At 43.9% G+C, this 23,573-nt stretch overlaps 1 protein-coding gene across 2 annotated transcripts in view; it reads right to left on the reverse strand.

The window, feature by feature from the left end:
• LOC128836530 (C4b-binding protein alpha chain-like) overlaps positions 1-23,573 on the reverse strand; it is a 39,428-nt gene that overhangs the window by 10,187 nt on the left and 5,668 nt on the right. For both annotated transcript variants that reach the window (XM_054026885.1, XM_054026884.1), the window contains exons 2-9: positions 14,144-14,335; positions 13,157-13,253; positions 12,199-12,284; positions 10,457-10,663; positions 8,361-8,543; positions 7,462-7,641; positions 4,086-4,268; positions 3,178-3,369 (exon numbers count right to left, since the gene is read on the reverse strand). In XM_054026885.1, coding sequence (XP_053882860.1) covers positions 3,178-3,369; positions 4,086-4,268; positions 7,462-7,641; positions 8,361-8,543; positions 10,457-10,663; positions 12,199-12,284; positions 13,157-13,253; positions 14,144-14,335 — 1,320 coding nt within the window. The remainder of the gene's footprint in view (positions 1-3,177; positions 3,370-4,085; positions 4,269-7,461; positions 7,642-8,360; positions 8,544-10,456; positions 10,664-12,198; positions 12,285-13,156; positions 13,254-14,143; positions 14,336-23,573) is intronic.

Here is a 23,573-nt window from a genome sequence, read left to right on the forward strand (position 1 = left end):
TATCCTAACAGATGAGCTAATGAGAAGCACTGGAAGAGTTAAAATAGCCATCCAACCGTCTGCAAGCCCCTCACACACTGTGGAGCTAATCTCCATCAATAGAGAAGATATTAGGACAGAAAAAGGTTCAAAAACTTTGTTTGTCATTTCACTTAAGGAGCTTTATTAAAAGTTTATTCCCCTCCAATATGAAGAGTGCAGCATGCTGCAGTCCCCTTCTGGGGAGTGCATTCTTTGATGCTCTTGGCATCAGGGCTTTCTAAAAAATCAAAGGGAGCAGAGAGCCAGAGCTCCTGTGAAAGTTCCACTTAAATGAAAATTAAACCCCACATACTAAATATTCCATTTTACTTCCTTAGAGGGCATCTATTAATTGTTGGTACATTAATGTGGTTTTATGCAAGATAACTAGTTACCAACAAAGCCAAACAAACAAACACTTTAGTTGTGCCTGTGCTATGCCCCACCCTTTAAAATAGTTTTCATCTTTTAAATACACAATTTAAAAAAAAAAAATCTGTAACCCCTCCCCCCTTTATTCCACACCTGTCTACATCAAAGTGCTTCACAGATGATGAAACAGACATTATCTATCTGCAGTGCTCCTGTGAACAAAAGCCCTTTGCCTCAGATCTAAGAGGACACGAAAGCACATGGTTTTAGAACCTCTAAGATACTTGTCACTCAACATTTGTTTTACCTTTTAAATAGATTAACTCCACCCTCAGTACAGAAACTGTATTTACCTTGTAAGAGGTAAAAGTTTCCTCATGCCTGGACTCTGCAAAAGCAACATGTGTTAAGGCATGTGCCTCTGAAGCAGGAGCATGACGGTCTTATCTCAACTTACATAGGCAAGTTTGTACAGGAGGATCCCACACATTGTTTCCTTTGCAGTGAACAGTCATCGATTTTGCACCATCGAGCAAGACATAATTTGTCTCGCAGGTCAAGGTAATACCATCTCCAGTGACATATTGAGGTTCTGATGGAAGTATTTTTCCATTTGGGAATGCTGGGGCACTGCATACACTTGGAGTTACTGTAGTAAAAATAAAGGGATGACTTGCCCTGGACTCTTGTTAAGAGATTTATTTTAAGTAGTTTAATGAGTCAATACTACAACATTTATCTTGTCCGGCCAAGGACATGCATCCCAGAAGCCGGGCAACTATCATTCACAGGACAGCTCGATGTACTGTCCTTTGACAAGGGCAGTGCAGGGAATAACTACTAATCTCTCCCCTTCTGCTGTAAAGACAAAGACAGTGGTCCAAAGAGCTAATGTTCTGAAAGACATAAGCAAGCAGATTACTTGCCTGATTTTCTGGTAGGCATATTAGAAGGAAGGTGGTCTATAGGTAGGATATACAGATAGTTGCTAGAAAGGCAGTCACACAGGGCATCAAGGCTAACATCATTGATGAAAGCAACAGAGGGTCCTGTGGCACCTTTAAGACTAACAGAAGTATTGGGAGCATAAGCTTTCGTGGGTAAGAACCTCACTTGCATCTGAAGAAATGAGGTTCTTGCCCACGAAAGCTTATGCTCCCAATACTTCTGTTAGTCTTAAAGGTGCCACAGGACCCTCTGTTGCTTTTTACAGATTCAGACTAACACGGCTACCCCTCTGATCATTGATGAAGTGCATGGAGTGAGAAAATGAGAGGAGGACAGATAAACAAGGGACAGCTCTACAGCCTTGAAAGCTAACCTTGAACTCGATGTGGTTACATATATGATCAGTCAAGCTTAACTGGGAAAGACATCTCATCTGACCAGATATTATCCGCTCCACAACCCAACAGCAAGAATCATAGAATATCAGGGTTGGAAGGGAACTCAGGAGGTCATCTAGTGCAACCCTCAACTCAAAGCAGGGCCAATCCCTAAATAAGTCATCCCAGCCAGGACTTTGTCAAGCTTGACCTGAACCTCTAAAGAAGGAGAATCCACCCCTTCCCGAGGCAACCCATTCCAGTGCTTCACCACCCTCCTAGGGAAAAACTTTTTCCCTAATATCCAACCTAAAACTCCCCCACTGCAACTTGAGACCATTACTTCTTGTTCCGTCATCAGCTACCACTGAGAACAGTCTAGATCCTTCCTCTTTGGAACCTCCTTTATGGTAGTTGAAAGCAGCTATCAAATCCCCCCTCATTCTTCTCTTCCGCAGACTAAATAATCCCAGTTCCCTCAGCCTCTCCTCATAAGTCATGTGCTCTAGCCCCCAATCATTTTTGTTGCCCTCTGCTGGACTCTTTCCAATTTTTCCATATCCTTCTTGTAGTGTGGGTCCCAAAACTGGACACAGTACTCCAGATGAGGCCTCACCAATGCCGAATAGAGGCATGATCACGTCCCTTGATCTGCTGGCAGTGCTCCTACTTGTACAGCCCCAAATGCAGTCAGCCTGCTTGGCAACAAGGGCACACTGTTGACTCATATCCAGCTTCTCATTCACTGTAACCCCTAGGTCCTTTTCTGTAGAACTGCTGCCTAGCCACTCGGTCCCTAGTCTGTGGCAGTGCATGGGATTCTTCCGTCCTAAGTGCAGGACTCTGCACTTGTCCAACCTCATCAGATTTCTTTTGGCCCAATCCTCTAATCTGTATCCTATCCCTACCCTCCAGCATATCTACCACTCCTCCCAGTTTAGTGTATTCTGCAAACTTGCTGAGGGTGCAGCCCATGCCATCAGACTCCATCACGTATGCCATAGCTCAAGAAACCCTAAAAAATATTTAAGCCACAAAGCTGTGAAATGGGTCCATGGCCTTCCTGGCTAGTAAAGGCCAATAGGGAACTATGGCGACTACTTATGCTTCTCTCGGAGAAGTACTATTTCCAGAACTACCAAGCCCCTTGCAAGAAACAGTAGCTTCCCAATCCTCAAGAAGCCATAACTGGACCCTGAAAACCTCTTCAACATCCCATTCCTGGGCAAAATAACTTAAATAGTAACCACCGCATACATAGAAGGATAAAATCAGAACCTTAAACTCCCCCCTCAATGCAGAAACCCTAACGGCTGACAATTAAAAGCTATTTATCTTAAACTGGAGTTTAATGGTAATGTTTCCTAGGGCGTAGAATCTGCAGAAGCAACATCTGTGTTAATGCACATGCCTGTGAAACAACTGTGGAAAGGACCATGACAGTCCTATCTAGACTTACTTTGACAAGTTGGTACAGGAGGATCCCACACATTGTTTCCTTTGCAGTGAACAGTCATTGATTTTGCACCATCGAACAAGACATAATTCGCCTCACAGGTCAAGGTAATACCATCTCCAGTGTCATATCGAGGTTTTGATGGAAGTATTTGTCCATTTGAGAACTGTGGGGTGCCGCATACAGTTGGAGTTACTGTAGTCAAAATAAATACATTTTCACAAATCAAAGCAGAAGAAATGCGTTTTGGAAGTTCCAACGGCATGTGACCGGGATGCCTCCTAAATAGGGCTTGGACCAGGACATAGTACAGAGACTCTTCTAAGGGCACGAGATGACAAACTTCTTGTGATCACGGACATAGACAAGATTTGCTCATATTACTTGACCTCTGTGCTGCCTCTGACACAGTGGACCATAAGCAAACTGCTAATCCATCTACAGGACATAGCAGGAGCAGATCACTCAGCCATCCGCAATTGAGTTCAACCACTTGACTAATTGCTCCTCCTAATGGATGGCCCTCAACTGTGAGATTCTACAGGGATCCATGCTATCCCCTTTCCTCTTCAATATCTACAGGAAACCACTCCAGAGAATTAAACACCATGTGCTCAGCTGCCAACAGTACACTAACACTCAATTGTATTTGTCATTCTCAATAGATGCAACTATTGCTACTACTGAAATGTCTGAATGCCTACAAAAAACCAAAACCCGCTTGTAGAGGTGAACTCCCTTAGGAGCTTTGGAGAAATCCCATGTTAAGTCTAAAATTTGAACTTCCTTTCTTCACTCTAAACAACCTTCTAGTCCAACCAAGTCTTGGAAGAACAAGTGTGATTTTTATAATGCTGCGTGCGCAATGTGTAAGGGAAGTTGACCTCTCATCAAATCCCATTTGCACTTACTTTTTTCACAAGTTGGTATTGCAGGAGACCATGAATTATTCGCTTGACATTTAATCTCATTCCTGCCAACCAAGAAGTAGCCAGCATTACATCCAAACGTAATGGCGTCTTGATATGTATAGGAAGGACCAAGTCCGCTTAGTTTTCTCCCATTTTCAACTTCTACATTACTGCACTTGACCACTGAAAATTGATAAGAAAAAATTAAGCCCTGAATCATGTGAATAGCATCTCTTTACATTTTTTAAATAAATGGTGGCTGCAATTCTGCATCCTTCTCCTCCCCCTGACCTAATTTTAACATTTATTTCTACAACGGCTGCCTAAGAGCTAGACAAGGGAAAAAATCATGTTTTACACATATATCAAATGAGCCTTCAACTAAGTAACTAAACAGATAACACTATACTTAATTGCACTCATATTTCACGAGTCCAAGAAATAGCAAGGTTAAAGAAGAAATTCCTGTAGGTTTACCGCAACCATGCTATTTGTGACACTCTAAATAGACCAATGACAATTTCACTTCAGACAAAAAACCCTAAATTTTACTGAGGGTGTCCATATGTCCAAGTGATAAAATGTTAACATTGCTACACATACTTAGTGGGTTTATGTCTTATGACCCTTTTCTTTGTGTCTGCACTCTTCATTTAGTGGATCTGTTGCCCTTGACCAATCAACACTACTCTCCCTCTTGTTCCTCAGCTCTCAATCCCCAAGATCCAACTCTACTGTATTCTTGTTTTTTGTTCTGCTGGTATTGAAATTTATGTTCTCTCATTTCCCCTCACCAATCCTAATGATTACACTTTCCATCAAGTGTCTCAATCTGCTTTACAAACACTGATCCCTGGTCCTGGTCCAAATTCTCAGCTGGGGTAATTATGCAGAATCATTGATTTCAAGGGAGCTACACGAGTTTATACCAACTGAGGAGCTGGTCCCTTCTGTCTTTACTACTAGTTCATTATCCCTTGCAGAGGATGAGATTCTCTCAATTTGACAGCAACACAAAGATACCTCATCCAACGCTACTACAAAGAGAAGGGAGAATTCCAAGCTTTGTCACTAATACAAACATGGTCCAAATCAGATTGGGATTGGCTGGTTGGGCTCATTAGGATTCTATTCTATATAGGTTAGAATACCATGCTCATCATAACAACAGAATGCCTTCCATTAGTGCATTAAGCAATGTGCCTACATGTGTCAAGTGTTGATGTCCTACCATTGTTTAAACTCAAGTGAAATACAAAGATAACATCTGTGTGAGAATGGGAGTAGCCTAAAGCTGACTCACCAGTCTGGGGCCTTGGAAAGTGCCCCCACATGGGGCAAACTGGGGAGATAATTGGTTAAGGAGTGGGTGATTAATCAGTTAATAGGGTGGCTCAGCTCATACATCCCAGAAGCTGGGGAACTATTATTCACCCAGCTCGATGTCCTGTCCTTTGACAATGGTAGTTATTCCCTACACTGCCCATCTCTTCCCTCCTGCTGTAAAGACAGACAGTGGTGCAAAGAGCTAATGTTCTAAAAGATAAGCAGGATATGAAAAATAAAACATGCAAGCAGATTTGCCTGATTTTCTGGTAAGCATATTAGAAGGGCCTCCTAAGGAGGGATTTGTATAAGGAGGTCTTCCCAGAACAGCTCAAGAAGGGTGGTCCATAGGTAGGATATACAGATGCTAGAGAGGAAGTCCGACAAAGCATCAAGGCTAACATCACTGATGAAGTGCATGGAGTGAGGAAATGAGAGAAGGACAGATAAGCAAGGGACAACTCTGTACAGCCTTGAAAGCGAAGATGAACTTCAACTCCATGTGGTGGACAAGGGGTGAAGATTTCTTGTCCTAATGATCTCATCCTCCACATTGTCTATGGGCACGTCTTCACTACCCGCCGGATAGCAATCGATCTATTGGGGATCGACTTATCGCATCTAGCGAAGACGCGATAAAATCGATCCCCGATGGCTCTGCCGTCGACTCCGGAAATCCACCGCGGCAGGAGGCGGAAGCGGAGTCAACAGTGGCGCGGCAGCGGTCGACTCGCCGCCGTCCTCACAGCCAGGTAAGTCGACCTAAAATACGCAACTTCAGCTACGCTATTCACGTAGCTGAAGTTGCGTATCTAAGGTCGAAACCCCCCCCCCCAGTGTAGACCTAGCCTGAGTGGATGTTACACAAATATCTGTTCTTGCCCTATGTGGGATTCTCCAAGGCAGTCTCTGGGCCCACACATGCAGCCAGACATACATTAGATCCTACCTTGAGCCTAGCAGTGGCTATTGGAGACACCACCAATGTACTACTCTCCTGGTCTGACCACCACCTCCTCCTCATCCAGGCAAAGATCAGAGCCTTCCTGCTTCCCACCAGGGTAGTGAACAACCACAGCTAGTATGCTCCTAAAGACTCCTGAACTCTCTAGGTTTTAAATTTGCACAAGTCACACATGTGCAAGGCCAAACTGCCAATGAGTTAGCACATCTAACGTCCACTGTCACGGATGCCTTGGCCCCAAGCTGCTCAATTCCTCCGCCACTCTAAGAAGATCACCATGGTTCACAGATGAACTATGGCAAATAAAGCACACAAATGAATAAAATTTTGAACCCACCTGCCAGCAGCATTGGCTCTTCCATGACTGCCACTGCAGTGAAGGCAGCAAAGAGAGCATTCTACTCTGCCATCAGCGAGTCTCAATCACAGCAGAGCTATTTCTCATAGCCCTCAGGTTAATCAGCCCAGACATCAGACCCAAGAATTGACCATTACCAAGAGCACTCAGCTTACTTCACTGATAGTTACATATATGATCAGTCAAACTTAACTGGGAAAGAAATCCACCCCTGACCAGATCATATTATCTGCTCCACAACCCAACAGCAAGACTCCATCACGTAAGCCGTAGCTCAAGAAACCCTGGAAAATATTTAAACCACAAGCTGTGAAATGGGTCCATGCCCTTCCTGGCTAGTAAAGGCCAGTAGGGAACTATGGCTACTACTTATGCTTCTCTCCGAGAAGTACTATTTCCATAACTACCAAGCCCCTTGCAAGAAACAGTAGCTTCCCAATCCTCAAGAAGCCATAACTGGACCCTGAAAACCTCTTCAACATCCCATTCCTGGGCAAAATAACTTAAATAGTAACCACCGCATACATTGACAGATAAAATCAAAACCTTAAACTCCCCCCTCAATGCAGAAACCCTAACAGCTGACAATTAAAAGCTATTTATCCTAAACTGGAGTTTAATGGTAATGTTTCCTAGGGCCTAGAATCTGCAGAAGCAACCTCTGTGTTAATGCACATGCCTGTGAAGCAACGGTGGAAAGGACCATGACAACTTTGACCATTACTTACTTTGACAAGTTTGTATAGGAGGATCCCATGTATTCTTTTCGCAGCGAAGAGTCATCGATTTTGCACCATTCAGCAAGAAATAATTTGCATCGCAGGTCAAGGTAACAGATTCTCCATGGAGATATTGAGATTTTGATGGAAGCACTGTTCCATGTGGGAACTCTAGGGCACTGCAAATTCCTGTAGTAAAAATACATACATTTTCACAAATCAGAGCAGAAGCAATGTGTTCTGAAAGTTCCAACAGCATGTGACCAGGATGCCTCACAATTAGGGCTTGGACCAGGACATAGCACAGAGACTGTTCTAAGGGCACAAGATGACAAACGTCTTGTGATCATGGACATAGGCAAGATTGCTCATATTATGTGACCTCTATGCTGCCTCTGAAACAGTGGACCATAAACAAACTGCTAATCCATCTACAGGACATAGCAGGAGCAGATGACTCCGTCATCAAGTGATTGAAACTCAATTGCTGATGGCTAATTGCTCCTCCTAATGGAGGGCCCTCATCTGTGAGATTTTACAGGGATCCATGCTATCCGCTTTCCTCTTCAATATCTACAGGAAATCACTCCAGAGAATTAAACACTTTGTGCTCAGCTGCCAACAGTACACCAACACTCAATTGTATTTGTCATTCTCAATAGAAGCAACTATTGCTACTACTGAAATGTCTGAATGCCTACAAAAAACCCAAACCTGCTTGTAGAGGTGAACTCCCTTAGGAGCTTTGGAGAAATCCCATGTTAGGTCTAAAATTTACACTTCCTTTCTTCACTCTAAACAACCTTATAGTCCAACCAAGTCTTGGAAGAACAAGTGTGATTTTTATAATGCTGTGTGCGCAATGTGTAAGGGAAGTTGACCTCTCATCAAATCTCATTTGCACTTACTTTTTTCACAAATTGGTATTGCAGGAGACCATGAATTATTCGCTTGGCATACAATCACTTTACTGCCAACCAAGAAGTAGCCAGCATCACATCCAAATGTAATGGCGTCTTCATATGTATAGGAAGGACCAAATCCACTTTGTTTTCTCCCATTTTCAACTTCTACATTACTGCACTTGACCACTGAAAATGGATAAGAATGTGAAAAACTCATCTTCTAAAGATGAATTTAAGCCCTGAAACATATGAATAGCATCTCTTTACATTTTTTTAAATAAATGGTGGCTATAATTCTGCATCCCCTTCTCCCCCTGACCTAATTTTAACGTTTATTTCTACAACGGCTGCCTAGGAGCTAGACAAGGGAAAAATCATGTTTTTACATATATCAAAATGAACTTTCAACTAAGTAACCAAACAGATGCATACAGATATTAAATCACAACCCTATACTTAATTGCACTCATATTTCACAAGTCCAAGAAATAGCATGGTTGTGGTAACCCTACAGGAATTTCTTCCTTAACCTTGCTATTTGTGACACTCTAAGTAGATCAATGACAATTTCACTTCAGACAAAAAACCCTAAATTTTACTGAGGGTGTCCATATGCCCAAGTGACAAAATGTTTACATTGCTACTCATACTTAGTGGGTTTATGTCTTATGACCCTTTTCTTTGTGTCTGCACTCTTCATTTAGTAGATCTGTTGCCCTTGACCAATCAACATTACTCTCCTTCTCATTCCTCAGCTCCCAATTACCAAGATCCAACTCTACTGTATTCTTGCTTTTTGTTGTCCTGCTAGTATCGAAATTTATATTCTTTCATTTCCTCTCGCCCATCCTATGATTACACTTTCCATCAAGTGTCTCAATCTGCTTTATAAAAACTGATCCCTGGTCCTGGTCCAAATTCTCAGCTGGGGTAATTATGCAGAATCATTGATTTCAAGGGAGCTACACGAGTTTATACCAACTGAGGAGCTGGTCCCTTCTGTCTTTACTACTAGTTCATTATCCCTTGCAGAGGATGAGATTTGTTCAATTTGACAGCAACACAAAGCTAACTTATCCAGTGCTACTACAAAGAGAAGGGAGAATTCCAAGCTTTGTCACTAATACAAACATGGTCCAAATCAGTTTGGGATTGACTGGCTGGACTCATTAGGATTATATTCTACATAGGTTAGAATACCATGCTCATCTTAATAGCAATGCGCCTGCATATCTGTCAAGTGTTGATGTCATACCATTGTTTAAACTCAAGTGAAATACGAACATAACATCTGTGTGAGAATGGGAGTAGCCTAAAGCTGACTCACCAGTTTAGGGACTTGGAAAGTGCCCCCACATGGGGCAAACTGGGGAGATAACTGGTTACGGACTGGGTGATTAATCAGTTAACAGGGTGGTTCAGCTCACCAGCTGAGGATAGGAAGAGAGGTAGTCTGGAAGGAAGGGATAGTCAAGCCCAGGATCACAGGGAGATAACATCCCTCAGCCTGTCCCTAGTGAGAAGGTAAGAGTCTTGTGCTTTGGGTAGCTTGTAATGTTACTGCACAGTATAAATACAAGCACATGATGTTGAGCTTGCCAAAGGAGTGCTTGAGGACTGTTAACAGCGAGGAATCCAGGGCGAGATGAAAACTGAGCTGAGAGAGAGCTTTACCACTCCTTTTAAAGTTCTGAAAGGATGCACTACAAGTTTTTAGCAGCAAAAACTATTTGTCCTCCTATCCCAAGCAGTTCAGCATTGTTGATTTTTTTTCTTCAGATTAAAAACTCAGTGGAAGAGACAGGATTATCTAGCATTGGGGATTTTTAAAGAAAACTACATATCTACTGGTGCCACGTATCTGAAAACGTTACTAAACAGCAGGAAACTAGGGAGGGATACCCCTCTGAACAACTAAGAAACGTGATATGTGAAGGTTCGGGATTTGAACCAATACCACAGAAGCAAAGGAATTCAAAGTTAAGGACAAAACACAAACAAGAGATCTGGGGGGCCCTATTTAATCCAGATGAGATCTTTAATCTTAAATCTGAGTATCCTTTTGGTATGACTTTACAGAAGCTACAAAAAATAGTGACCTTTACACTCAGGGGGCTCTCCACTCCAAATTCCATTTTGGTCTTCGTCAGCTGTACAATAAATAGATGTTGCTCCAATAAGTGAGAATCTCTCTGTGCCTCCTGTATTGCAGCTGTAAGTTACTGTTGATCCATAGGTGTAGTGATTATTAGGGTCACCGTTGTACCTCCCATTCTCGATTTCTGGAGGTGGACGACATGGAATTTCTAGAAAATATTAAAAGTAAAGAAAGAAGCATTTAATGGAAGGGAGAAAAACTGACATCACAACAAGCAGCACAACTACAACAAGGTACAATGTCTACAGGCAATAGGGCAACAGTCATTCAGGCTAGTGCAAAGAATTACAGAAGCCTACTAATTTTTACAGCAATATTATTCAAGGCAAGGGGATTTCCAAAAGATCTGATGCATGTAAGCTTGCAATCTGACCCATTTTATGGGTCTAATACACTTTTTGAAGTGATTTCATTCAATCAGCTCAACTATTTGATAATGGGGGTTTGTGGTGCAAACTAATAATTGCAAAACTACCACCAAAAAGGTCAGAAAAGGAGAAAATGGAGATGTAAATACAATTTTATGTTAGCAGAATAATGGGGAAAGGAGATGCTAAAGTGGTAGATGAACAGAAAACAGGGGGAAAAAAGAGCTCTCTGAAAACCTGAATAAAGTAGATGCATTTGCACTGGAAATCACTGACTTGTTTTCCTCGCTGCCTTCTGAAGGAAAGTTATTAATATTATGTTAACATCTTCCTGATATTTAATTGGAAAACCTGAGTGTATTTTGATAACAAGCTTTTCTATTACACAGGAAACTAGAGGTCGGAAGTAAAAATGTAAATGTTATGGACATTAAAAGGAAACGTTAGTGTAATACAACTTTTGCTAGAAATGCAGTTAGATTCTATGCTTGATTAACCTCTGTATAGAGTGAAGTTATATTGGAATCCTTTTCCTTATAAGGATTCAAAAATAACTATTAAAAGAACAAGCCCCTAATGTATGCAAAAATCTAGAACTTAGTCTAGAATGAAATAATCTGACAAGCTTGCCATTAAAATGTATCCGAAAAGAACTTCCATAATAGCAGCAAATAGATATTTTCCATTAAATACACTTATGACACTGGATGAATAAAATGTCGTAAGAGTCTGAAAAAAGCAAGCATGACTTTAGCTCCCACATACAATAAATCTGAAGAAGAACACAGCAAAACAAAAGTTTAATTCATCACATTTTCTACAAATAAGTCATGGGGAAAAAAGCCTACTGTGATACCCAATAATCCTGTGTTACTTCCTTTGTATCAGGATTATACATGAAAACGTATCCTGTTCACCTAAAATCAGTCAGAAACAAATCAGTTTTAAAACAATTTTCTTCAATGTAATTTAGACAAAATGAATTTGACACGTGGCCATAAATTCCATGTAGACTATTAATCACAAATTGACAGTTGTATTACCAGTTATTCTACAGGTAAAGTTTACTCCTGATTTTCAATAAGTGAGTGAACTCGACCCATATGAGCTAGCCATCCCTAATCTTTGGGCATTTTCAACATAGTATTCCTCAGACTGGTACCTCCATTAGCTTTTAAAATGGTGAAATAAACACAAGACTGAACATTTTAACAATACTTATTTTCTTTACTGGTGAATTCATCTTAAAGACAATTTACCAAAACTAGTTGCATGAACTGGCATAACCAGAACAGAATGTATAAAATCCACTTACCTTCACAAAATGGAATTTCATGATTCCATATAACCCTTGTTCCATCAATCACACACTGAATAGTCTTCGATCCAATTAATCTGAACCTAAAGAAGAACATTTTTTTAAAAGGCAAAATTTCTTAAATTACTGAACTTCTAAACCATCAGCTCAGATATTTGGAGTATACTTCTGTTCTACCAGCAGATGGCAATGACACACTGAATTTCAGGTGATGCCATTCTCATTATAAAGACAAGAGTTACTTATTTTGCTAAGTATTCTGATCAAAGCCAAAAAATAGCAAGTGAGAAAAGTGACTCCAGCTAACAGAAGGATCAACATCTGAGATTTACATATTATAGATACCCCAGTCACCACTGTTGATTCTTTGAAAATTACCAAAGCAATGCCAAAGATACTGTAGGGGGAGGAAAATAATGGCTACCAAATTCAGAACAAACACTCAGTTTACGAGCTCAGTGCATTCTGATTGTATTTGTTTGATGCATGACCCTATATCCCAAACATCCTGAAAGAGACAGATAAAGTTAATACAAATTACAAAATTCTGCCCTATGTACATAATTATACAATTATAGATGTTTAACAAAATATAAACACCAAAAATGTTTATAAAGGGGAGGCCTATTTAAAAAAGCTTTTGGGGACCCTGTTTAAAAAAAGTCATTCCAAGATTTGAAAGCAAATATCTTTTCAAATTTGAATACAAGATACTTAAAAAAAAAAAAAAAAAAAAAGTAGGTTCACACAATGGAAACACTAACCCAACCTTCTTTACATTGAAAATGCAGAACAGCTAAAAAGTTTCTGCTATTTATTTCAGAAACTTCTTACTCCAGAATATCCTGCTGAAGGTTTGTCATAATTTGACATCTAGACAGTACAATTGTCTACAGAGGAAGGAGAAAAGTACTGGGAAAAAAAAAAAAAAAAAATCTCACTTTGACATCCTTACCCTTCGTCACAAGAAAATGTAATGCTTGAACCAAAGAGGAGATCTGTGATATGAACCTTGCCATTAACTAGGTCTCCTGGATGTCCACATGATTTCCCTAAAAAGAGAATAAAACAGGAATTAGATCTTTCTTTCTATGTTCTGTTAGAAAAGATAACTAAAGGCAAACAATAAGTGACCCACATTTTCCTATGTAACTAATTTAAAGCTAAGTGTTACATTAATTTAAAAAGCCTATGAAGACAAGAAAAAGGCCCTCAAATATGATGAATTTACATACTGTGGAGTTTGAGTGGAATGGAGAAGATCAGTGCCCTTTTAGTGAAATAATATCCCTATTGGTTATAAGCTATCACATTGCCAAGCTACAGATTGAGTCCTGCTAATACACCAGATGACTTTCAAATTACTAGGAACCCAAATCAAGTGAATTACACAGAAGATAATACAACCAGATGCCAAAACTTGTGGCTGACTTAAAGAGCTCTATCCTGCAAGATGCACTTATACTTTCCAGAAGGATGTGAGAGCTAAAGAATTATACCCAACATTTCCTTTCTCAAGGAAAGCACAGCCCTCCACATAGCACTTTCCACAGAGAAAGAAAAACAATTTAACTGATATCACCATCACAGCAATGCCAATCAGGATCACTAAGTTATGGGCTTGGCACGCTTTTATCAATAACTACATGCAATGTCTGCGTTAATCACCATGTGCAATCCTGGCCCTATTGAATGGAAGTGTTGCCACTGACTTCAAGTAAACCAGAATTTCATCTTCTGTGTTAGTTTTACATTTGAGTCTTTAGGGAAGCTTTATGCTCCTCCTAAAAACAAACAATTCTGTTTGAAAAACCTTGTCCCTTTCAAGCTCCAAATCATCAAATGTTACAAAATCTTCATTCCAATCCAGAAGAGCCTTTAACCTGTTAGTGTTTTCTGACCCCCGAGTGTGGAGGGGTGGCAGAGAGGAGAAAAACCTTACTTAGACAAAACTCTTTGGGTTCTGACCACACAGAGTCTCTTTCACAAGTAAGAGTGGGCGGCACTCCAGGGACTCTTTGGTATCCTGAGCGGCAGCTGTATCTCACTGTGGTCCCAACTGCAAAGTCTGTCTGGGTCTTAAACTCGTCCTGCAGCTCAGCAGAGGTTAGCCTTGGTGGGGCACCACAATTACCTATGTAAAAAAAAAAATAACATTGTAACTTTGGAAAAAAACCATAAACTCTTAGTTTATATTTGTTTTAACTAAGCCTTAATTGACAGAGGCTGGGATTTTCAAAAGAGCCTAGGAAAGTTTCAGTGGGTTCTGGGCATAGAACTTCCTTAGGCTCTTTTGAAATCCCCGCTTGAAATCTTAAAACAAGGAGTACAACGAGTAGCTCGCACTACCAAGCTGTGAGGCACAAGGTAAGAAAAATGAACATACAATACTCTGTTTAGATACTTATTTAAAAAAAAAATCTTTAAATCCACAGAACAAGCGTGACTAGTTAAGCAGTGGCAAGATCAACAGAACTCAAAGTTTGAAAGCAAGTGTTATCTGCCACCGTGGCATGCAATTTTCAGAGATACCGGCCCCTTAACTTAATTGCATGTCCAACCGCAAGAATCAATTTGATTCAAGTCCAATCAACAAGGATCTTTGTTGAAAAAAAATTATGATCTAGCAGTCATCCCATTACTTGTTTTATTCTCTCCCCTTTTTCTTGATCTGCTTCTTCACATTATGACAGTGTGACAACTCCACTTTCGACGACATTTCTCTAAATCTGTAGCATTTTGACCAGTTTACTTATGCAAACAAGAAATCTGCAGAAACATAAGGCTGCACATCAGACTGCAACTTTCCACTAAATGGTGCTTAATGATGATGCTTACTCTGCAGTAAAGGAATAGCTACTTCATCTACAGTATTTATGGTTCAAGATGTGTTGGACACAGATTCCACTCTTGGTGCACAAGAACACCAGGCACTAGAGAGACTGGAATCTTTCTGGCTAGCAGGATCTGTTGGGGCCATACCTGGATCCTTGATCAATCCTTGACCACGCCCAGGACATAAAGATGGTGCAGACCCAACCATCTCTCAGTTTGACAATCTAGAATCCCAGAGGATTAGGACTCCACATTAGTGGGGAGAGGGGGCTGTCTGTTCAAAGCCCCAGATTGTGGAGCAGCTGAGGAAGTTGCAGAGGTTGCCTCTGGTGAAATCTCTGCTTTTTCTTCAGAGGTTCAGACAATCAGGGAGCACTGCTTGAACTATTGGCTGTTTTTGTTGTTCTCTTTTATGGGTTGGGACACTGCACTCCTTAGGGCTCAGAGCAGCCCTGCAATCAATCCTTCAGAGTATGGAGTGCCTCAATGTTGCCCTCAGTTGGAAGGTCTTCAATTTTTGCCTCTTGGAATCCCTGAGGGTTGCAATTTCTATTAGGAGAATTGCCAGGATTGCAATCCTCAGGGATTCCAATGGTCATTGTTTGCACTGCAGTGTCAGACACATCCAGTCTGCAGTGTCAGACACATCCAGTCTGCAGAGAAGTTCTGGCAGTTTTAGACCTCTGCCAAAAGTGTTTTCAGTTCTTCCTAGTATTCCTTGGATAGCTTATCCACAAAATTGGGCAGTCCATCCCAGTTTAACACCCCCCCCCACCCCCCGTAATGCTTAGTACCTTGCTACCCTCATTTGTAGGCTTGTGGAAAACAGACCTTTCAGCCAAACAAGTCAAGCTTTTCAGAGAGGAGGCAAGGAGTCTCTCTCGAGGGATGGACTTTAGAGGACCATACTGTTTTGTCCTGTACAGCTTGTACAACCACAGAGCCAGGTGTAGGTAGCTCAAAAATATTTAAGCCTCTTTGAGGGGACCTGATTGACAGTCTGCACACCATGTTCATTCTTTTTAAGAAATGACGACGAATTTTGTACAAAGGATGCCTTTTGAGGCATATCCTAGGTAGATAAATCCCATCAAGGGGTGTCTGATCACATACAGTCAGCAGGGACCTTACGCCTCAACTGCGAGAGTCTCTGATAGCTTCACACACAAAACAGGAGTGTGTGACCTAGCAGTCAGAGTCCCCTAGGGCCTGTTACCAGGGAGCATGACCTAGTGGTCAGGGTAGATTGCGCCACCACTCAGGATCTCAGGCCCTCAGTCAGGGCAGAGCAGCTAACACATACACAGTCTCAGTAGTCTAGTGTTCTGACTCTGGTGAATGGTAGACAACAGCAACGCTCTAGGTGTAAGGTGGGGGCGTTGCCACCCCAGTGGGGGCTAGCAGCAGGGGGACCCAGGCCCACCCTACTCCACTGGGACCCAGCCCAGGGCCCTAACAGTGGCAGAGTGTTGTGCCACTGGGTCAGCAGGGATCTGCCCAAAACAGTGAGATTTTTTCAGTCTCATGACCAGACTAGTGTCTATTTCCCCTGGGCCACTTCCTACTTGGTCTCCTAGTACAGCAGTCCATGGGTGCTCAGGGGTCATCTGTTGGGAAGGTCTGCAGCAACTCAGTCCCCTCCCAGATAACCACTGGCTGTCCAGTGTCCACCTAGGGTTCAGCATGCCTAGCCTCTGTGACCTGGGGCTCCCACAGGTCCATGGAGGGAGCTCACAATACACATCTTTTCTCCTCGGCAGTCCAGCCCAAGTGAGCTGGGCTGCTTCCCTTTATACCCGGTCTCCAGGCTGGGCATGCTCAGCAGGGATGGAGGGATGTGGCTTCCTCAGTCTGCAATGCACAGTTAAGCCCTGGGGGCCCAATGCAGAGTAGATAGACCCCATCACAAGGCATCATGTGAAAACTCAATCTGCTGGACCTTACTGCCCTGGTAAAATGTGTGGCAACATTGTATGTAAAGTTAGAACACTCTACTGTATAATGTTGCTGTGACATGTTCCAAAGTTAGAAAAACAGGCCCAAACCTAATCAAATGGTCTACCATGTGGCCACTCTCTGGCAGGAAGAAGGGCATGAGCTAGAACAGGGGTCAGCAACGTACGGCATGCGTGCCAAACAGGGCACGCAAGCTAATTTTGAGTGGCACGCTGCTGCCTGCCGGGGTCCCGGCCCCCAGCCCCACTCAGCACCCCCCTCCGCCCACCGCTCTCCCCTCCACGGGCAGGAGGGAGAAGCTTGGTCCTGCGGCAGCCAAGCTTCCCTCCTCCCCCGCTTCTTCCCCCAGTGTGGTGCTTTCCTGCCCCTCCTCCTCCCTCTCCCTGCTGCCGATCAGCTGATGGCCCTTGCGAGGGGGAAGGGGAGGAGTGGCAGCGTGCTCCCTGCTCTGTAGAGGAAGCAGAGAAGAGGTAGGGTCAGGGCCTTGGGGAAGGGGGTGGAACAGGGCATATCCCTTCCAGCCCCCTGCCCTGACCCCTGAAACCGCCCCCAGTCTTCTGCCCTGCACCTCCACACACCCCCAGCCCTCTGCCCTGACCCGCCCCCACACCCAGCCGTCTGCCTGACCCCTGAACTCCCCCACACCCCCAGCCCTCTGCCCTGTCCCCTGAACCCCCCACATGCAGCCTTCTGCCCTGCACCTCCACACCCCCCATCCCTCTGCCCTGACCCCTGAACCCCCCACACACCCAGCCTTCTGCCCTGCATCCCCACACACCCAGCCCTCTGCCTGACCCCTGAACTCCCCCCCACACCCAGCCTTCTGCCCTGCACCTCCACACACCCCCAGCCCTCTGCCCTGACCCCTGAACTCCCCCCACACACCCAGCCTTCTGCCCTCCACCTCCCCCCACACCCAGCCTTCTGCCCTGCACCCCCACAGCCCCAGCCTCTGCCCTGACCCCTGAACCCCCCCCCCCACAGCCTTCTGCCCTGCACCCCCACACACCTCCAGCTCTCTGCCCTGACCCCTGAACCCCCCCAGGTCTGGGGTCCCGGCTGCCGACCCCTTGCCAGTCGGCGTCCCGACCGCAGGCTCCGCTCAGCCCACTGCTGGCCTAAGTGAACAGAACCCCAGGCTGGCAGCGAGCTGAGCAGGCTGGCGGTGTAAGATCAGCATTTTAATTGAAGCTTGTTTAAACATTGTTTAAATGAAGCTTCTTTAACATTTTGAAAACCTTGTTCATATTATATTACTAAACTACTGTAGTATGTAAAGTAGACTTATAGAAAGAGACCTTCTAAAAAACATTAAAATGTATTACTGGCACGCGAAACCTTAAATTAAAGTGAATAAATGAAGACTTGGCACATCACTTCTGAAAGGTTGCCTACCCCTGAGCTAGAACTTTACATAATGGCAAAGGAACAACTGGGGGGTTTCCATGTAAACAGACTGTTGCCTGAACCCCAGCTGTAGGTAGGCCTCAAAGAGGGGAGAAGGGTATAAGACTGAAAAACAGAAGCTCCCAAATCACCTCTCTCCATTCATGACATCAATGTTTGAAACATAAAGGAAGCATCACTGAACTGGGGGGAGGTCCTAGCTGAAGTAATCCATCCAGATGGCTATAAGCTGGCAGGGAGGCAAACCTTTTTGCTTTTAAGCATGCTTAGTTTGTGAAATTAGGTATTAGTTTGCATTTTGCTGTTTGTTTCTTTTTTTTTTTAACCAATTCTGATTTTTATGCCTCATTACTTGCAATCACTTAAAATCTATCTGTAGGTAATAAACTTGTTTTATTGTTTTATCTAAACCAGTGTGTTTGGATTGAAGTATTTGGGAATCTCCACTTGAGAGAACAAGATTTGTGCACATCATTTTCCATTGATGAAATGATGGACTTTATGTGAGCTTGCATTGTTCAGTAGAGAGGTTGGCAGTACAAGAAAAACATTTTAGGGGCAAGATCTGGGACTGGGAAGTTGCTGGTGGTGCCCTGTATGTAATTCATGAGTGGCTGGCCAGAGCATTCATGTAATTCAGCTGGGTGTGATTTTTGCATGCTTGAAGCTGTGTGAGATCTGGCCACGAGTGGTGGTTCTCACAGCAAAACAGTGTACAAGGCATCCCAGACTGGAGAATTGAGGGGGGACAGTTGACCATCTGTCCAGATTGTATCCTCGGGAATATCACACTGATATCTTTTGTCCACTTTCTTGGAGGTAGCAGAGAGAAAAAGCCAGTGTGTGGGGTTGTCTTGCGGCCATGGGAAGTAAGAAGAAAGTGAGAGGTGGCTGGGCCCACTCCACCCTTTGTACCCTCTGGGAGAGGGAAGCAATGGAAAAGGGTACAGGTGCAGCTAAATGGACACTTCTAGCCAAAAAGAACTGGATTTTCAACCCAGGGGGTGCATGTGTACCAATTGTGGAATCTGTGTGAACAGTCACTCAAAGAACAATCTGTTTTTGCAGACGAAAAATATTGGCACCTGATTAAAAAGGCTCAGCTGGGCAGGAATAGGCGGGCCCTATAAAGCCCACAACGGAAAGGGTGGAGTGGGTGGAGATTGCAGTCACTTCCTGGGAAGAGACTTTTGGGAACTGATAGGCCTAGGAAGGAAAGGGGAACTAAAAATAGGAAGTAGCCCAGGGATTGAGCAGTGAGACCAGAGAGAGAAGGTCCAGACTGCTGAGCTGAGGGCTAGAACCCAGAATAGAGGGCAAGCCTAGGTTCCCCTACAAGCCACTGGGTGAACAGTACTGAGACAGTGAGCGAGAGGACTACCTAGGATTCTTGATGGCTAAACCACCCCTGGAAGTGGGGCGCACAGTCAGTGACACGGCCAGAGGGTTGAGCCATGAAGAGAACGCTATGGTTCCTGAAGCTGTGGGAGGAGCTACAGGCAGATAGAGTGACAATGTGTGAACTGTGGGGGCGGGGTAGTCCTTGAGCTAATCCCCAGAGTATCAGGAGGAGGCACCAGTCCAGAGGTGAGTGGTATACCCTGTAACAGGCAGGCTTCCTTTCAACACCTCCCCAGGGGGCCTCCCCTCCTGAGGGTTAGCAACCCACCCACTTAGAGCCTTCCTGCAGGAAGTCAAATACAGAGAAGTCACAGACAAATCAAGGAATCACAGCATCCATAACGGTCTCTGTACTGTGATGCACTTGCAGTATGATAGATAGTGGGAGGTGTAGGCTAGCTACGCTAGAGAGCTTACAATGGCCCAGCTGCAGAAATGCAGCTGTGCTGCTGGTGTCGCTGCTCTAGGGCAATCGGAGAGACCTCTCCCATCGATTGAGCTACTGCTGAGAGAGACAGTTAAGATGACCTAACCTATGATGTAGACCAGGGGCGGGCAAACTACAGCCTAGGGGCTGCCTCCAGCCCTTCAGATGTTTTAATCCAGCCCTCAAGATCCTGCCAGGGAGCGGGTTCTGGGGCCTGCCCCACTCCGTGTGTGCTGTGGCTCTGCGCGACTCCCGGAAGCAGTGGCACGTCCCCCTTCTGGCTCCTAAGCATAGGGGCAGCCAGGGGGCTCTGCCCGCTGCCCCTGCCCCCAGCACCGCCCCCACAGCTCCCATTGGCTGGGAACCATAGCCAATGGAAGCTGCAAGGGCGGTGCCTGCGGACGTGGCAGCGCACAGAGCCACCTGGCCACACCTCTGTGTAGCAGCCGGAGGGGGGACATGCCGCTGCTTCTGGGAGCTGCTTGAGGTAAGCGCTGCCCGGAGCCTGCACCCCTGATTCCCTCCTGTGCCCCACCTCCTGCCCCAGCCTGATCTCCCTCCCACCCTCTGAACCTCTCGGTCCCAGCCTGGAGCACCCTCCTGCACTCCCACCCCCTCATACCCAGCCCCACCCCAGAGCCCACACCCCCAGACGGAGTCCGCACCCCCACCCGCAATTTAGTGAGCATTCATGGCCTGCCATAAATTTCCATACTCAGATGTGGCCTTTGGGCCAAAAAGTTTGCCCACCCCGATGTAGATACTACTAGACATCTTCCGTTGATCTAGCTACTGCCTCTCGAGGGGGTGGATTTACTACAGCGATGAAAAATCCCCTGCAGTCACTTTAGCAAGTGTCTACAATACAGCAACGTAACTGCAGCTGTGTCACTGTAGTGCTTATAGTATAGATGTACCCTGAGACGCTTACGTTTTTTAAGTAAGGAGTAAGAAAGTTAAGTTACCCAAAAAGACAGATTAACTTGTCACTAAATATCACAATTAAAACGGAAAAGAAATATGGAATAAAAAGAGAAAATTGGCTCTTAATTTTTCTTAAGATACGAGAGTCTTAGGAAGAACTTCCAAAAACAATGGTGTGTGTTTGTTTGTTAAAAGTTCAAAACAGCTTACCATTGCAAAACTCTGATATCTGCCCACCCAATTTCAAGAAAGATAAGTGTCTTCACTTCCAGGTATTTTAACATTAATTTTTATTGCGCCTGTATTTTAAGATGGTATTAACAGGAAGGAAATCTGGAAGACTATCAGTTGGTGGTTTGGCATTGGTAAAAAATGGCAAGGTACTGGTATCAACTGCCTAATGATTCAAGATTAATGCTCTTATGTTCCTAATTACATGAACTCCAACTGGAAAAAAGTCATTTCTTGGTTACTAGTATCTAGTGGGTTACATTTGTCATTAGGTTTCACCATTATTATGCTGAAAGTCCAGATTCCAAATAAACATCCGCTACACCAGCATAAACAGTAAAGGGTAAACTGTTAATGATGTAGTGTAATGAATTCAAGTGATTTTCAGTGAGTCAGATTTAAAGACCTAAGAACATTCAAAGGAGAACTTGGAGAGAGGTCTAAGTCTTCACATCCAGGATATGTCTAAGGCTATGTCTATACTATGGACCTTACAGCAGTACAACTGTAAGGTCTCCTGTGTAGCTGCTCGTCAAATTAAACAAACTACCCCCAATAGCGTTACCTATGTCAGCAGCAGAGCTTCTCCTGCTGACACCAGCACTTTTGCCGGTGAAACTGATATTGGTCAGGGGAGGTTTTTTTCCCCCCCACACCCCTGATGGACAAAAAGTTTCACCGACAAAAGAGGTAGTGTAGAAAAAGCCTTAGTCTTGCAGATTCTTTCTGCACAACGTCTTTAAGATAGACTTTCCATCCATCCACACACACAGCTAAAACTCTTGTCTAAGCTCTCACCACCTCATATCATGATTACTGTAACATCCTTTTCCGGCCTTGACAAATGCTATCTTGCCCCACTCATAACCATTCAGAAGGCTATTGCAAAGATCATTTCTTTAGCCCATGCTTTGATCATTACATTCTTTCACTGGCTCAGTCTTCTCCGTTGTCATGAACATAAGCTACTTGTCTTCACTTTCAAGGGCCCTTCATGACCTATCCCAACCCTATCATCTCTCATTCAGTCTCAAAAGTCAACTCCCACCTCCAATTAGACTATGATGCCAGCCTCTAAGCCCACTTGTTAAATCTTCAAATAAGCCCGTTCTTCGTGCCTTTTGCCATGCTGCTCTTCATAGTTGGGAGGAACTCCCAGGTAACATGTGCACGTATCTCCCTTCAAATCTCTCCTGTGCCATGCTGCCTACCAAAAAATTTGGTAATAATTAGGCTGCTGGTGTGCTGAGACCACAGCCCATCATGTTGACCAATATCGTCTATTCTCCTGTACTCCTCCACTGGTCTGTCTCTGTCCATCTGTTAACTCTTGTCTTAAGACTGTAATATCCTTGGGGCAGGGACCATATTTTTGTTGTGTGTTTGCACGGCGCCTAGCACAATGGGGGCCCTAGAGTACCACCGGAGCTCCTAGGCACTACAACATTACCATCTGATGGAAAAGTTTGGGTGTGAAATTGGAGCTGGCTAATAGGAGTGTGGGGTGCTGCTTTCATTGGGTGGAAGGGTAATACTGCTACCCCACACTTACATTTTGAAAAAGGATGGAGTCTGGGGTCAGGAAGCAATCTAGTTATAGTAACAAGCCATACTAGGTCAGACCAAATTGTCTACCTAGCCCCGTATCCTGTGTCTGACAGTGGTCAGTGACAGACGCTTCAGAGGAAATGAACAGAACAGGGCAATTACCAAATAATCCATCCTGTCATCCAGTCCCAGCTTCTGGCAGTTGGGGGTTTAGGGGGAATACAGTGTATGGGGTTGTATCACTGACCATCTTGGCTAATAGCCGTTGATAGATCTATCCTCCATGAACTTATCTAATTCGTTTTTTAACCCAGTTATGCTTTTGGCCTTCACCACATCCCATGGCAACAAGTTCTGCAGGTGGACTGTGCCTTGTGTGAAGTACTTGGTTTTTCTTTGTTCTAACGCTGCTGCCTATTACTAAATCTGCTGCCTATTAATCGTGTTTTCTGTATTTTACAGACTCCTGCGTACAAAAGGAGATCTGTCATGATCACTCATACAGCCATTCTCCCTGCAGATCTCGTCAAAGGAAACTCAGCCTGCCCACTGCAGACCTCAACCTTCTCCAGTTCCTTTTCTCCTATTTTTTGCCAAAGAGCTGCTAACACCCTGCTAGAAGAATAACCTAGTTATTCTCCAT

Source organism: Malaclemys terrapin, chromosome 4, assembly GCF_027887155.1.
Source record: "Malaclemys terrapin pileata isolate rMalTer1 chromosome 4, rMalTer1.hap1, whole genome shotgun sequence".
Lineage (NCBI taxonomy): Eukaryota > Metazoa > Chordata > Testudines > Emydidae > Malaclemys > Malaclemys terrapin.